General features: G+C 36.2%; 1 protein-coding gene across 2 annotated transcripts in view; it reads right to left on the reverse strand.

The window, feature by feature from the left end:
• The window catches only part of LOC141487240 (uncharacterized), a 111683-nt gene that overhangs the window by 61283 nt on the left and 33867 nt on the right, over window positions 1-16533 (reverse strand). The window contains exons 2-3 of one of the 2 annotated variants that reach the window (XM_074186085.1): window positions 13084-13302; window positions 524-632 (exon numbers count right to left, since the gene is read on the reverse strand). In XM_074186085.1, the coding sequence (XP_074042186.1) occupies window positions 524-632; window positions 13084-13302 (328 nt within the window). The remainder of the gene's footprint in view (window positions 1-523; window positions 633-13083; window positions 13303-16533) is intronic. The other variant, XM_074186086.1, reaches the window with a different exon arrangement.

Raw genomic sequence — 16533 nt, forward strand, 5'->3', positions numbered from 1 at the left:
GAAGCCACGTATATGTTGTCCAACAACGCATTCAGTCAAGATAGCGTACAGATACGTAACATATGGAAACCTCTAATCAAGCGAAAAACCAAACCAAACGGTAATCTCCCGCTAAAATAAATGAAGCGGAGAGAGGGAAGAGGGGATAGGTGAAAGCACTCGAATGACCTATAAATAGTCGGATCTCGGAGGAATAAGTCCAGTTATCACCCGAAGATGATTGTGGATACTAACAATCAAAACGTCGTGAAGTAACTCGGTTTGGAATCTTTTAATTTTCATTTCTCATTTTTTGTTAATAATATTTTTTAATTTACAGCTTTTATTAATATTTAAATTTTTAATTTTTTTCGTTGTTGCTTATATGTTATTTATTCGTTATTTCAGTTTTTTTTGTTCGTTAAAATTGTTATTTTCGGTTAATCTTTTTAATTTTTTTCAGGGATTTCAAATCAATTTATATTATATTAGACAATGGAAGTCCGAACTGATGAAATACAATCAATGAATATACAAAACTTACCGAGATGATCCTATTCTGATATAAGCTTGCCAAGGAAAGGTTCCAAATCCAGCTTCTTCACCTCCAACAATTCTCCTCTGGGCCTGTCTAGGTGTCGAGACACCACAACCTGTAAATAAACCTATTTAGTATTCACACTAAAGGCATTAAGTACTCTATTTTCGCCGTATCGATGAAAACTAAGAATATAATAATAACCATATACAAAATTGTATGAAAGTATCTGTCAAAAATCAAGTCATGGCTGACGAGAAAAATATCTACTCGCCTTCAACATTATTAGAGCAATGAATATATATCATCATTATCATTATCAGGAAAAACCATTCACGGCTATACATATATTCAATTACTCTTCAACCAACCTTATTTAATAAAGACAGTCACTATGAAATGCACACCAAATTACATTTTAATACCATTCAGCTCAACTAGAATCTGGACCTATACCTAGTGGCACAGTTTGGGAACGTTCACATGTGAAATACATTTTTCTATTAACTTTATTGAAAAAAAAGCATTGGAAAGACTATGAGAAAGACTCTATTTATCATTTTGTATAGAGTCTTCTAACGACCATCCTATTGAAGCTACACCTGTCAAATTAGTTGTCATTTATTAAGTCTGTTTTGCCTAATCACCATGAACGGATATAGCATTCAACAACACATGCAAATAATAAAATTGTTTTCTCAAAACGAGTGATCGGACAACGTACCGCGCACAATCGCCATAATCGTCCTACCGATGTTTATTCGCAATGTAGTTCACATTGGTTCACTAAACGATCGACTCGTACGTCGACGAAACGCAAGATCTGCCGAAAACATCGCCTCTGTCTGTGCAGCAGTGTGCAGGAGAATCCAAAGCAGTCGATTTTGCGTCGCTCATAAGAACTCGGCTTTTCGCGGACTACAACTTGGCTAATTTTGCGACGTGAATTAGGCCTGCACCCTTACAAAATTCAACTGATCCAGGAACTGAAGGTAGACAACCATAAAATCAATCAATCAATATATGCTTTATTGACGGAAGATCATCATTTTATTGACAAAGTCTTGTAAAAAAATTAAATAAATGTCATAAAATATAAAAAATACAAACATAGGATGGGGCGACGCACTGAGAACGCATCATAAGCCTCTGGAAACCATTCAAAAAAGATTTCTGAGAATAATGCTATCAAAAAACAACAGATATCCTTCAGACCAGCTTTTTAGTTAAAGTTATATCCTTGATCCAAGGCAGTTGTACTATCTGAAAAGTGGTTTGAAATATCATACTTCGCGGAATCAGGCACACCTACCTACTCACCATTACGAAAGTTGCCAGAAAAATCAACATATAGTACCTCACATGGCTAAATCGTTTGGTCAAAGGCCATACACATACATTGCACCTAAAGTATATAATTTTATTACCAAATTAATAACCGAAATCAAAAAATTTTCACTTTCAAGAAAGAATTGAAAAAATACATTCTGAAAATGCCTAGAATAGTAGTCACTGAAATAATCGTAGGAAAATGAAAATTGAAAACCTTTTAAATACCGATGTATCACTGTTACCAAACAGGTATATAGATTATTGATATATTGTATTGAACTAAACTGTTTAAAAGTTTGATATTCGCTAAGTTGAAAATTGTGTTACTGTATTATACTATTTGTATTCATATTTTTATTTCAAAGAAAATGAAAATTGAACACCATTTCAAATACCTATGTCTCACTCTTATCAAGCAGGAATACAAACGATTGATATATTATATTAAACAGAACTGGTTGAAAGCTAAATAATCTTGAACTGTGTCTTTGTATTGTATTATAGTGTTTGTTTATTCATTTTATTTTATTTTAAGTATAATAACGAATTATAATAGCTGTACATGTTCGATTACATTTACGATTGAATATGTTCGTAGTCAAATACCTTTATATGTTATTCATTCCATGTTTTTGTTCAACTATTTCAATGTATGTATGTATATGCTCATTCACATCAAATTTGTATCTCGAAACAAGTATTCACTTACTTATCGAGCATCTCGTTATTTATTTGAACTTTCAATTTGTACTTCTCATTTCTATTTGTATTTGGATCTTGAATGAATAACATATTATTATTATAGTAATTTCACAAATAAAACATTAAGAAGACAGATGAGTTTAGGTGAACATTGAAAAATCAAGTAGAATTTACAGGTTATCATGGTAGAATTCATGAATTGAATAATAAGCTTTTTTGATTGAAAGATCTTTAACTGTACTTCGGAACTTTTCGATATCTGTGCTTTTTTTCAGAATGGTAGGAAGGTGATTATATACTCTAATACTTTCATAAATCAGAGAATGCTGAGTCAAGGTGAATTTTGGAATAGGTAAGCGAAGCATATGGTTCTGTCTGGTGTTGTGACAATTTGTTCCGGGAGTGTACATGCTAGTTTAATTTTTATGAATTGAGTATACTGTTTCCATTATGTATAAACAGGTGACAGTTAATATTTTGTAGCTGATGAATAAAGGCTTGCAGTGATCTCTCGGCTTAGACTTTGTAAGGTATCTCAAAGACCTCTTCTGTAGCACAAATATCGTATTCTGTAACAGTAAATTACAATGGCCCCAGAAAGCTATTCCTTAGCAAATATTAGATTCGATCAGTGCAAAGTAAGCCATTCTAGCTGTAGTGTACCCAAGTTCATTTGATATCACTCTAATAGCATAACATCCACTAGATACTTTTTCACTCAGATGGGATACATGTTCTTTAAAATTTAATTTATTGTCTATGTGAATACCTAGGAATTTAGTTTGCTGTTTGTTTTCTATTTAGTGGTTATCCAAATCTAAATCGTCTAGTATACATTTGAAAGTAACTAGTTTTGTTTTGTTTAAGTTGAAGCACAAGGAGTTCGCGTTACACCAGGCTTGAATTTGTTGAATATCTATTTTTGTCATATTTAATAGCTGATTAATATCTTTATTTCTCCATATAGTAGTGATATCGTCGGCAAATACAGTAAATTGTCCTGAGATATTGATGGTTATTAGGTCATTTAAGTATATTAAAAACAACATTGGTCCTAAAACAGACCCCTGAGGTACTCCATATTTTATGTCATTGAGATCAGACTGTCCACTTGATGTTTTCACATGACGTGTGTTAGCTGAATGGGCTCTAGAGCAGTTGGCAACTGACCCTAATTTTTATCAAGAATCATCTTCAACGATGAAGCCCATTTCTGGATGAATGGTGGATGAATGGGTACGTGAACAAAAAAAAATTGTCAAATTTGGGACAACACCAATTCACATGAGATCCACAAGCGTCTAATGCATGCAGAAAAAGCCATATTTCTTTGGGAACGACTTCGGCCAGGCAATCACTGTCAACGGCAAGCACTATGAGTCGATTATTACCAACTTCTTTTGGCTTGAAGTAGATGATCTGGACACCGTGAAGGATATTTGTAGGATGTTATATCCCACACACAATGGCACCAACAGGTTTTTCAAACGAATAAAAAAATGTTGATGGTATTTCACACACACTTTTTTATTTTGATTCAAAGATAGAAAGCGCTCAATGTCAACGCAAGATGCGATAAGAGAATCAAGTACACAAGTTTATAAATCTTTTGATAGTAATAAACCGTTCCTTTGCATATTCGTTGATCTGGCCAAGGCGTTCGATACTACCAGTCATAATAAAATCCTGAACGCTCTAGAAGAGTTCGTGGAACGTGTTTAACTCTCATGAGGAGTTATTTGAGTGGGAGAAAGCAGTTTGTCAAAGTAGGTGATACTTTAAGTGAATAAGAGGTGATGAAGTTTGGGGTACCTCAAGGCACAGTACATGGTACATGGTTATTGGGATGTATTCTTCACAATACATCCCAATAACCTGTTTGTTCTCGAAAGCTGAAAATTGGCACTCTCTCATCATAAGCACAAAATAACTTAAAAGCAATCATTGACTGGCTCAATTTCAAACTATTCACAGTTGATAATAAAAATTTACCCCGTCTACAACCTCTGGAAATTGGATGTGAAAACAGCATTGTGAAAATAATACAAGTTACAGAAATAAAGTATCTCGGTGTAATGATAGACACTCATCTAAAATGGAACTTACACATTGGGACATTAGTGCAAAAAATTAGAATCCTATTGTCCAAAGTCAGATACTCAAGAAACATTCTGAAAGAAAAACATCTTTCAATGCTGTATTGCGCAATAGTGGAATTCCAACTGAGATATGGCATAATAGCTTGGGAAGGGGCCTACAATAATATTATAAAGTATGTTGAAATAATTCAAAAATTGATTTTGAAAACAATATTTAGAAAACCAATTACCTACCTACCAGATGACCTTCACAAGCTTGGCAAAAAACAAATATTTTATTTGACATTGAAGCTGTTGACCAGAAAAAAACCGGAGCAAAATATTTTCAGATTACCCCTAATCCAGTAGGTCGAGAAAATTTTCCATTTTGGGTCCACATGTGACTGAAACTATAACCCAGAGGTCTAGCATGTTTCTTGGGCCAAAGATATTCAACGATCTGTCAATTGAATCGAAACAACTAACCTCATCATCTCTGTTCAAGAAGAAGCTGAAGTTATGGTTGATTTCAGGACCGAAAATTTTTACACATCGATTAATTGATGTAAAAAATACATATTACGATACGACTTAAGTTGAGGCTAACTTAATTAATAACTTTCAGACATTCGTGTCATAATTTTTTTGTGGAGATCTGAAGCACGTCATCTCACACAAATTTTACTTTCCTCAATTTGGTGGTTGCGCTTGCCCCATACTTCGTGATTAATTCATTGACATACGTTTTGAAACGAACATTTTGTAATATTCATCCTTGATCCACAATGAATGGTAGTTACAATTCGTATATCATCCTGAATAGTCTGAATGCTGAATACTATTGTATATTACCACTAAGTAATATTACCTTGAAAAAAAAGTTATATTGTTTACAGTTCTCTTGAGCCATTTTTGTTCCAACTTTGGTCTACTGCTCTTTTTATAATTGAGCTATATCTGAAAATCTTTTGTCAATATGTAATATCATTTTTTCTCTTGTTTTTTTTCCATTATTTTGACTGTATTCATTTGATCTGTCAACATGATACCATGAAACTAGGTCAAGCTGATGATATCAGCTTTTGTGGATTTTTGTTCATTCTCAGTCTCATATCAGTTACTTTCTCATATCAATTGACTTTATCTTTTCGCTATTCAAGAATTAATATACATTATTATTATTTATATTATATAAGTATTAAAAATATTCATTATGTTCTTTTTTCATCTTACAGCTAGTAAACATTAGCAAAAGTTTGTTCAGCTAAAACGAGTATCATTTACTTTCTTCTAAACAGACCGAATTACCGAAAAACCACTCTTCTCTTTCTATATCCAATCTGGACCCAGACTGAAGCCAGACTGGACCTTATATCTATCGACATCTATTTTGATAATCTTTTTAATCATCTTTAGATCTTTTCAATTGGAAAATATATTTTTCTCTCTACTTTTGTAAATAAAAAATATAGGAAAACTATAGAGCAGTCCTTACTATAATTTTTCACATATTTTGCTCAACTGAAATATATTATGTGAAACTGCCGAATGAAAATTGTCAGTCGATGATTTATTCATGAATTATTGTGAACAATGAAATACATGAGTTACATTACTGTTTGTAAAACAACTCGTAGTATACTAACTCGACTACCGGACTTATAACGTAAAATACTATTTTCGAGTAAATATAGGTATCAATCCCTTTTCGATAACGACCCTCATCAAGGTCAAAATCTATTTTCATTTGATAGAATTACTGGTCGTAATAGCAAATTGTAGTGCGGGATCTAGATCACGTTTCATAAGTTGAAATCATGAATTTGAATTTGAAAGATTCAAACCAGGAGTACGAAACAAAAATCATCATTTACTAAGAAAAAAAATTCTTAAGTGCGACCTTACATTCATTGTATGAGTAGAATTCGCCATAATGAGCCACTCATTGGAAACTCTTTCCATAAGCTCCGCATAAAAGCGATCATTATTCAGACGCCATCTCATTAAATCTCAGGAATGTACAGTCGCTTGTTTATAAAAACAAACAATTTCACTCTTCACCGAAAACGAGTTCATTAACAATTCAGAAAGTGAAAATTCACTTTCACACACAATTGCGGTGATCATTTATCACATGTCGATGACTAATACTCGACAGCCATCTCAGACAATGGCCTTTTGATGGCCGACGTATGGAAACGTGATCACGATATAAAGGAGACCATTCACTCGGCGATTACAATGTAATCTGATCTTGTGATGAGATTACCGTTTGGCACGCTGCCCACAGGCATGTGAAAACCATTGAAGTGTGTCTTCTGAAAGTTGAATATACCTGATGGATGGATATGAGCGACGTCAAGGAGAAATATTTTTGGAATTGGTCAGTTTTTGTAAAAAAATATCGACATGGAACTATATCTTCTACGGAAGCCATCTGACTTATCCATTTCTCCAATTCTCCAGGAAATGCGGCAGCCTCACGAGCCCATTGTGTTTTTCTCCCATAATTTTCATGCCACCCATTTCAACAAACGTGTTCCCTGTACTAGTCTCTACAGGTTCCTTGATGTATCTATGTCTGAGCATGTCCATAAATTGTTTGCCTTGCCGACTCTTCAGCAATGGAAGCGGCTGGACTAAGAATTTTAGGACCCAGTGACCAACTGCGGAACTAGCCAAACATCACACCCATGCTCAATCCCTAAAGAGATGAGATGGAACCAAAGGATGCAGTATTGCCAGGATCACTGTGGGCGACCCTGGGAAGCTGGCGCCGAAGAAATATCTGGCAATGACTAGGAAAAACCTACGCTTAACAGAAGGAGTTCTGACTGGACACTGTCAACTGGGGAAACACCTCCTTATTATGGGGCTAGTGGACACACCTCTATGCAGGATGTGTGAACAGAAAGATGAAACTGTCAGGCATGTCTTATGCGAGTGTCCGGAGTTATCGTCGATAAGAGAGTGTGTTCGGCGAGTCTTGGCCTGCACCTGCCGATATAAAGGAGCGACCTGTCCACCTTCATGGAAAAGACAGAATGAACGATGACCTAGGAGGACAACTCCTCGGGAGGATGTACAATGAGTCGGATGTAGCCTAAGTGCTGTGGGCCTACATTCTCTGCCTCTTTGTTTCTTTGCCTGTAGTTGAGGTGCTCGTTGTATAGCCCCATTTTATTTATGTGACTTCTCGATGGACAGTGTCCAGTGAGTAGCCGTGCAATTATTCTGATCGGATCCTTGCTTTGTTAAAGCAGTTCTCTTCTCGGACATTCCCTGTATAAAGGTTTTTCCGTATGTGTTCCTGAGATTTTTTCCCAGTACTCTCTGTTTCTCGTTGACCGTAGACCCCCCTTCAATTTGGTTTCATACCAAAGACTCTGATATCCTTTCAGATGGTTCAAGGCCTATCTGTGATCCATTTTTAGCACACTCCTCAGCTTTTTTGTTTCCTGCGAAGTCTGACTGTCCTGGCTCTCAGTACATAGTCAATATATCTCTTTTCACCAGTTTCCTCAGTTCTTGATCCACTCATTTCGTTGAAGCCTCAAATTAATATTTCTTCCGCAATGCAAGATTGCATATACTTCATCCTGAAAGACTGATTTTTATTTATCAAGTGGATAACTGAAATATGAATTTTCTCCTGAACAGCAAATTCTAGCTCCCATTCTATGTTTTTCGACTCGTCTGAATACTGGGTGTTCCTGCCGAGCATATTATCAGAAACACTGTTCATTCTCCACTCTTCGCGGATCAAAATTTCAATCGCGATATATTTCACTTTATTCATTATATTTACTTCTATTTCTATATGATTTTTCAATTCAAAATCAACAATTTTCAGTAAATGATGGTATACAAATGTCTTTCGCCTTATAGACCGCTCCGCGTACTACACTGTCACTTCAACTTGACTGTCTCGATAGGTTCGTAGGTAGCGTTTATATATTGTAACGCTCTTTACGCGTTACTGGTCACTTTGACGCCAAGTTCAGGTTACGGATTGCCTCGGGCGCCAGCTTTCGGCGTGGTGTGCTCCACGTGCTCCGGGCAGCGTCAGTGAAGAAGGTAATACACCAGGGGTCTCTATAGTATTGACTAAATCAACTGTAGCCAGTACGGCAGGCTTTAATTGCCGTCCTGGATTCGAAACCTGGGTACCATCTGTTTTTTGTCTACCGGTTTACCTTTATTTATCGGGGTTCGAACTCGAGCGAAGCTGGAATTGGAACTGAGACTAAAACTCAACTGAACTCCTGGACTGCCTTGGTAGATGCTCTCGAGATTATTTGTGTCGGTGTCCGGTGATGAGAGAGTTGTGCCCTCCATCGGTGGTACGGTGTATTAACAAATAACATATAATTTTCAAATCTCGTTGGCGAACCGGCATGCTACAGTTTCCTATCGCAATAGAGTGGCATTGGCGACGTGGGATTTCTATCGCGACGATAGAGTGGCAATTTGATCTAGGAAGGTATTCATTCAGTCTGGGTCAAATAAATAACGGAGCAATAATATAAACACAAAATACAACAAAGCAGTTTCTACCTGACGTATCACTGGGGAAAATAGTAACTCCGTTACAATATGACAATCGAAGAGCCTCGAAGATGGTAGGATATTCGCTGGAATTTCATCGAAGCCGTTAGCATGATTCTCGCCACGTCTAGAACGGCCGTGAGCATCGAACAACTGCGAAACGTCAACCGGACTGGCGCGCTCTGAGCCACGTCTCAATTGGTTCATAGCTACCAGTGGCGGCCGGTGTTATTTTATTCAGGGCATAAGGTTCTGCAGGTTGCGTATGTCCTCATTCTGTTCAAGATTGATCGATAACGTTGGTGTACCTGGGACAGTCTGAGAGAATATGATTCACTAAGACGTTGAATATGGAGTTCACTGCAAAAAGTATCTGTCGTCATGAAAGTTCCGTAAACACGTATTTAAGCATTTATTGACGCATTTATTGACCAGTATTCTATCTCCGGTGTCCGGTATACAAACAGTACTCCTCTCAAGAAACCTAACCCGAATATGCTGCTCTCCCTACAGACATTGATTCAAAACTGTAGCCCAATGACGGTGAGTATTGCTCAGTTCCACTATCTATAATCATTCATTCCGTCTAGCCCTGGAGCAATGAAGTTCTTCGAACCCAAAAGGGCTCATCGAACGTCATCCGAAGTTCTTGGTGTACGAAGTTCATAAAGCTCCGGCTGTCAAAAATGACTTCGCACTGCGATAGGATTGGAGTGTCTTACTTGAGTGGTTTCGGATGATCATAAATGTCTTGTCAGAATTCCGGTTGAGTAGAAATTGACGAATCATCTACATCTCCAGAAGATCTGCGATACTCTCCGCTCATCTAACTAGTAACTTCTTGCTAGTCAATATTATATTTAAGGCAGCACGTCTTGACTTTGAGTATATCAAATGATGTGACATCCAAGGAAATCTTGAGGTCGGAAAATGAAATGTTGAGGCAACTTCTCCAAGAAAAAGATGTGAACTATAACTTATCATTAGAAAACAACAAATTATTGAAGCAAAACAATGCCCTACTAGAAGAGAAGATAAATACACAACAAATAATACCATACAAAAAACCCAATGATAAAATGCCCAACAAAGTTTTTCATAATGAGGTGGCAAAAAATATAAATAGGACCGAACCAAAGGTCAACATGGAAAATCATCGCCAGATAGTAAACAAAGATGACTCACAAATAACATCACAGTCAGGGACGTCTTCAGCAACGAACCTTGAAGAAGTGCAAATGGCCAAAATGAATGAAATTATTGAGTTAGATAATAATGAGGTTGAAGATGAAGGTTTCCAAGTTGTATCCTATAAATATAAAAACAAAAAGAAGAAAACCAAAGTGAATTTTGGAGAAAGTGACACAAAAGAGGATTTTGGTATTGAAAGGAAAGTGTGGCTATACTTGTACAGGATTAAGAGGCACATAATATCTAAATAGATTGAAAAGTACATAAAAAATCAAACTATTTTTAATAAATTGATGGATGTAGCCGTTACTACGTGGTAGGAAATCATGATGAAAAGAGAAATGAAAATTTTTATGTTTTTTACCACTTTTATTTGTAACTAACGTTACTGCAGTTTCGTCCTTTATGGACATTTTCAAACTTGAACAATAAACTAACAATGATTCATTACATTCGCTAATATATACCATTTTTAATATATAATATTTTTAAATATGCTGACATGATTGTGAATGAACTTCCAACAGAAGAAACTAAAAGTAAATGTATCATGTTTGGTATCAATTTTGACTTCATGAAAGAAATATACAAACCTTCTGCCTGGCCCAAAAGTGTTGCTTTTGAAAGATTCAATTCTCAAAGATTTTAAAACTATCAACAAAATGAGGATTTTTAGACAAATCCCCATCTACAACCAATTACAAAAAAAATTAATATTTCTCACTATTTCACCAAAATGTACAATCCATGGGTAACAGTACTCCCAAATTAGAGAAATTTCTGGAAAAAAACGATGACATTCAATTTTTATGCATAACCGAACATTGGAAAACTGAAGATCAACTGAAAATATTGACAGTTGAAAACTTCGTTTTCAACTGTCTTTCAGTATTTTAATCATAATTTTTTAAATTATCTTTATTTATGCATCTTATATTTCTATTTACGCAAGATTATTGTATCTTGTAACCCTCAGTGACGTCATTTCATTATATGTTGTCATTATATGTTTATTGTATTGTGAACATATTCTGAAATGAAGATGATTATTATTATTGCACACGACGTAATTTGCCGGCTATTTAACGTGTGACGGTCCTGGAGCTTGATGGTCTCTCTAAAATCCATCATTCATTAATTACGAATTGCTTGTCTCACAGACTCGAGTCTTTTCAATTTGGAGAATAATTAAAAGCGTTTTACATCGTGCCAGATGGATGTAGAAACATTATAAACGTCCGCATCCAAACGAGTCAGATGTTGTGTCTTTAAGGGCCTAATTCTGTGGAGCGTCCTAGGTGTTTCACTCGTGTTTACCCGTGGAATGATGGTAATCTTCTCTCCAGCCGTGCCAACGGATTGTATATTCGCCATCCCCACCACTATTTGACTTAGTCCCCAGCCGTGTTACTGAAGATAGAATAGGTAGTCTCTAAGGTTTTGTGCATAAACGGCTGTATGTTTCGGGTGTGTTCGACATCATACGGCATTCATTTTAGCCATATTCACTCTTTGCGAGGGCTTATCAATCCCAAGATAGGACATGAGACTAAATCCTTCAACTCAAAGTTGGCGTTTGTTTACAAATCGTCGGTTTGGACTCACCGCCCTACCGTTGACCCCCTAGAGCAAAAAGATTGGTTATGGGGGACTTCACCCTATGCTTCAGAAACATCAAGATGGTTAGCCTGAGAGACTCGTGAAGAAAAGTTTGGGTTCTATCTTCTCGGTCGCTAGTCAGGTTTCGCACCATTTGCTCAGATCAGTGGTGAAGCAGCTGACCAAAGTTTTCATATGATGAACATTTCTGCTTCATCATCATTCCGATGTTTCTATTGGTAATATTGGTTATCATCAATTAAAAATGTTAGAGTGTTTCATTCGCCAGGTGAGTGGACTACCGTATAATCAAAACCATCATCTACTATTTTCTCTCATTCCAAAGTGAAACTTGTTATTCGCTCCGCCGAATCTTTCCCTTCCAAAGGTATTGAAGTAAATTTCCATCCGGCATCATCATCGCAAGAAATATCAAATCAATCAAACGTAGCCCGAAGCGTCAGCCATAACCTAACTCAATTCGGTCGCTCTCTTTCGAAACTCCAAACTTTCTTGGTAACCTTCACCTTTCACCTGGGAGAGGATATTGAGTAAGATTAATTCGAATGCCCGAACAATTTCTTCGGCAATTCCATCGCGTGATTCAATGTCTATGTTTAACAATTGAGAGTGAATTAACTTTCATTTGCTTTGTGATTCTAGGTCACGTTCCGACGATGGTTTTGACCGTGTAATGGTTCGTCAATTTGTTCCTTATGGGGTTTTAATGATAGAGGACGTTTTCTGAATGTAGATTCAAGATTTACAGAATGGGTTCAAAACAACGGTAGAGATCACTTGAATAAAAAATAATGTCAGATCAATTTATAGCTTAGTAGCATTCATTAGTGAATTTCGGTAACTTCAGGGAAAAGCAGCAGAGTTTTTGATGACAAGACGGTAAATAATTTGTTTGCAAAATATCGATCATACGATGGTTTTTGTAAGACCTCAACAAACGTCATTCTAATGACGTTTGTTGCAGTATTTTTAATATACATTTTTCCGTAATTGAAATCTTTGGTTGAACATTAATCAATAGTGCCGGCTTGAGTGTGATCACACTGTATGCACTCGAAACAACCTCACATGCAAAAATATATCGTCCTCACTTACGAACAGCGTCAAGGAGTCCGGTCTGACTTTTTCCGATTTCAGGAGGTGCCTCAAGAGTTCCTACCGCCTGACCCCCGCTTTGCCCCTTTTTAGCGACCCCACCCCTGAAACAGCATCCTCTCAGCAACCCGTCGCATGGTTGATCCAGCAGGCCTCCGGATAACCAGCAGGTCAGGAAGAATTCGCAAGTGGCACCGGGCGCGCAGAAATCTTGAGAGCCTGATGAAACCGAGAAAAGCATAGTGTTAATTTTCATCGCACATTGAGGTAGCTTGAGGTGAGTAGGATGTTCAGTTGTGTTAAAAAGCGGAAAAAGAATTCAATGTTTGCCTGATAACCCTTCTTGTTATGGAGGACAGAGGGGATAATATTGGCAGATGCGAACTAATCGAAGAAGCGTTATCAATAGGGAGCCCAAGCGGGGATTTCGGGATTTACTAAAGCGCGGCAGATTAATATACAGGGGGATACCTTGTACCCGGTTAAATACCTCCACCAAATATGAGCCCCATATGAAGTGTGACCCATTTTTAATGGAAACGCCCCCCTAAAATTTGAAGTTGTAAATCGATTTCAATAATTTTTTTTCAAATGTCAAGTACTGAAAGGTCTACCTTGGGACAAAATTTGAAATGTTTATTAAAGTTTCAGGGCATACTACGATATTTTTTTTAGTCGAGAATCGGGATTTTTTTATTGGAAAAATTTTCCATGGAAAAATATTCATTATTAACAAAGTTATGACAACTCAAAAATTCGAAAACTCACACAGCTATCAGTCACAATATAACATTTTTTTTTATGATTTCAACAATAAAGTGCCGCCAGATGAAAAAAAAACAAATAGCGTAAATATTTTTAATGAAAATAACAGAATTACATTCACACAATTCAACTAACAATGAAGCAAAAAAATTTCAATAAACGTAACTAATAACTAATTATTGAAATGTTTCCATTCAGTGAAACAATTAATTCTTACTCATATTCTAGTAGCCTCTACTAGTCCATCACGTATTTCGATACATATTTCGATACATTCGTAGCGCTTACGAATGTTTCTGATTACGTTCCTTAGTTCTTGAGGGCTAATATCTGCACATACCTGTCGAATTCTTGGACAAAGTTCATTTCTATCTCTTGAGCGGTTTTTGTAAACCTTTTGTGTAAGAAGTCCCCAGAGAAAAAAGTCCAAAACTGTGAGGTCTGGAGATCTGGGTGGCCACTCTATAAACGCACTACCACGGCCTATCCATCGGTTTGGAAAATATTCATTAAGCCATTACCTCACAGCTCTGGCATAATGAACTGAACACCCATCTGACTGGACAATTAAATTTGATCATTCATTGATTGGCAGCTCGCGAATAGCATCCCAAAACTCTATGTTTAAAATTTCTAGAAACCTCTGCGCATTAATGTTTTCCTCAAAAAAGAAAGGACCAATAATTCGTTCGTTCAATATCCCACACCAGACGTTGATTTTTTGGGAATACTGGCTTTTACAGTTTATTACCTAGTTAGGATTATCCGCTGCCCAAAAGCGACAATTCTGTGATGACACTACTCCATTTGTAGTGAAAGTGGCTTCGTCGGTATATAAAATATTTTTTAGGAAATTTCTATTGCTTAAATATTCCCCTTGGGCCCATAAACAATATTCCAGGCGTCTTGCTTCGTCGCCTTCTTGAAGTGTGTGTAAAAATTTTGGTTTGAAAGGTTTAATATTCTTCGCCTTGAGACATCTCCGAATAGTTTCTCATGGAATATTCAAATCTAAAGTGGCATTCATTATACTGGCATTAGGATTATTTCCGAAATAATCTAAAATGATTTGATCATTCCTGTCATTCCGGTTTCGTCTTTGTACAGGATTACTTTTCAACATCATTTTTGATACTGCACCAGTTTCATTGAATATTTTATTTATTTTATTTACCGTACCGCAGCTAATACGAGGACGATCTGGATGTCTCTCACAGTCTCTCTTTAAATACTCTACAAACCTCTCTAGCACTTCTAACGTCATCTCCCGAAAGGCGAACAATTTAAATTTTCTCTCTTACGCTCAATCTTGCAGCCATGACACAAAATAATTCGAAGAACTGTAAGGTGAATATTGTTGACAATAGTACACTTAAATCTTTCACATGTGTCAAACTAAGATTTAAATTGAAATATTAGGTCTTAGTTTTAGTTAATTTGCGTGAAAACTTGAATGTAATTCCGTTATTTTCATTAAAAATATTCACGCTTTTTGCTTTTTTTTTTTCATCTGGCGAAACTTTATTGTTGAAATCATAAAAAAAATATTCTCATGGCTATATCTGTTGATATAGGGTGTTTTTTGTGACTGTTAGCTGTGTGAGTTTTTGAATTTTTGAGTTGTCATAACTTTGTTAATAATGAATATTTTTTCATGAAATGTTGGTTACACCTGTTTAGAGGCACTCTGAATCCAGTGGCGTAGTGATTTTTTCAATAAAAAAATCGCTAATGAATAATATATATATATTATATAATTATATAATTATATAATTATATAATTATATATATATATATATATATATATATATATATATATATATATATATATATATATATTACCAGTATAGTAAGTATATAAGTATAGTAAGTATAGTATATATACTATACCAGTATAGTAAGAAGTGAGTTGAGCAAGGTCAACAAAACTTCTGAACACGTATTAGCACACCTAGATAATGACAAATGAGATTTTGTCGAAACGTCGGTGAAATTAGAGATAATATCACACACACGGATCAAATACCCGGAAAACCAGTTCAGCATATTGCTATCCATGAAAACTTCAGATTTCATATTCGATACCTTAACGGGGAGATGAGGTCAACCAAGAAGAAGAAGAACTCAGGTAAAACTCAACAACATTTAAGTAGTAGGTAGTAGAGAGTTTATGGACCCTCTATATCTGAACACGTAACGAATACCGTTTTACCAGTATAGTAAGAAGTGAGTTGAGCAAGGTCAACAAAACTTCTGAACACGTATTAGCACACCTAGATAATGACAAATGAGATTTTGTCGAAACGTCGGTGAAATTAGAGATAATATCACACACACGGATCAAATACCCGGAAAACCAGTTCAGCATATTCCTATCCGTGAAAACTTCAGATTTCATATATATATATATATATGAAATCTTGATTTTATTCAGTTTGAAGCCTGGCTCCCTTCCCCTTTTAACTGATGTTTGCCAGAAAGGCAAACGGGTCATGACTGATGTTTGATGGTGGCATGAAAGTCCTCAGACATCCATACCGCCCTTCGCGGTATACCCCTACCTGGCTGGGGTGAGATGGATGAAGATATTATTCATCTGTTAACGGAGGACATAGGGGCCTCATTCGACAGAGTGTCGGGGCCTTCTATATCGGGAGGGGTTGTCTACAGCGTAATCTATAGCTT

The sequence above is a fragment of the Leptinotarsa decemlineata genome, unplaced genomic scaffold (assembly GCF_025532065.1).
Source record: "Leptinotarsa decemlineata unplaced genomic scaffold, Ldec_3_MD MMD2_tig00078422_RagTag_RagTag, whole genome shotgun sequence".
NCBI classification, from domain to species: domain Eukaryota; kingdom Metazoa; phylum Arthropoda; class Insecta; order Coleoptera; family Chrysomelidae; genus Leptinotarsa; species Leptinotarsa decemlineata.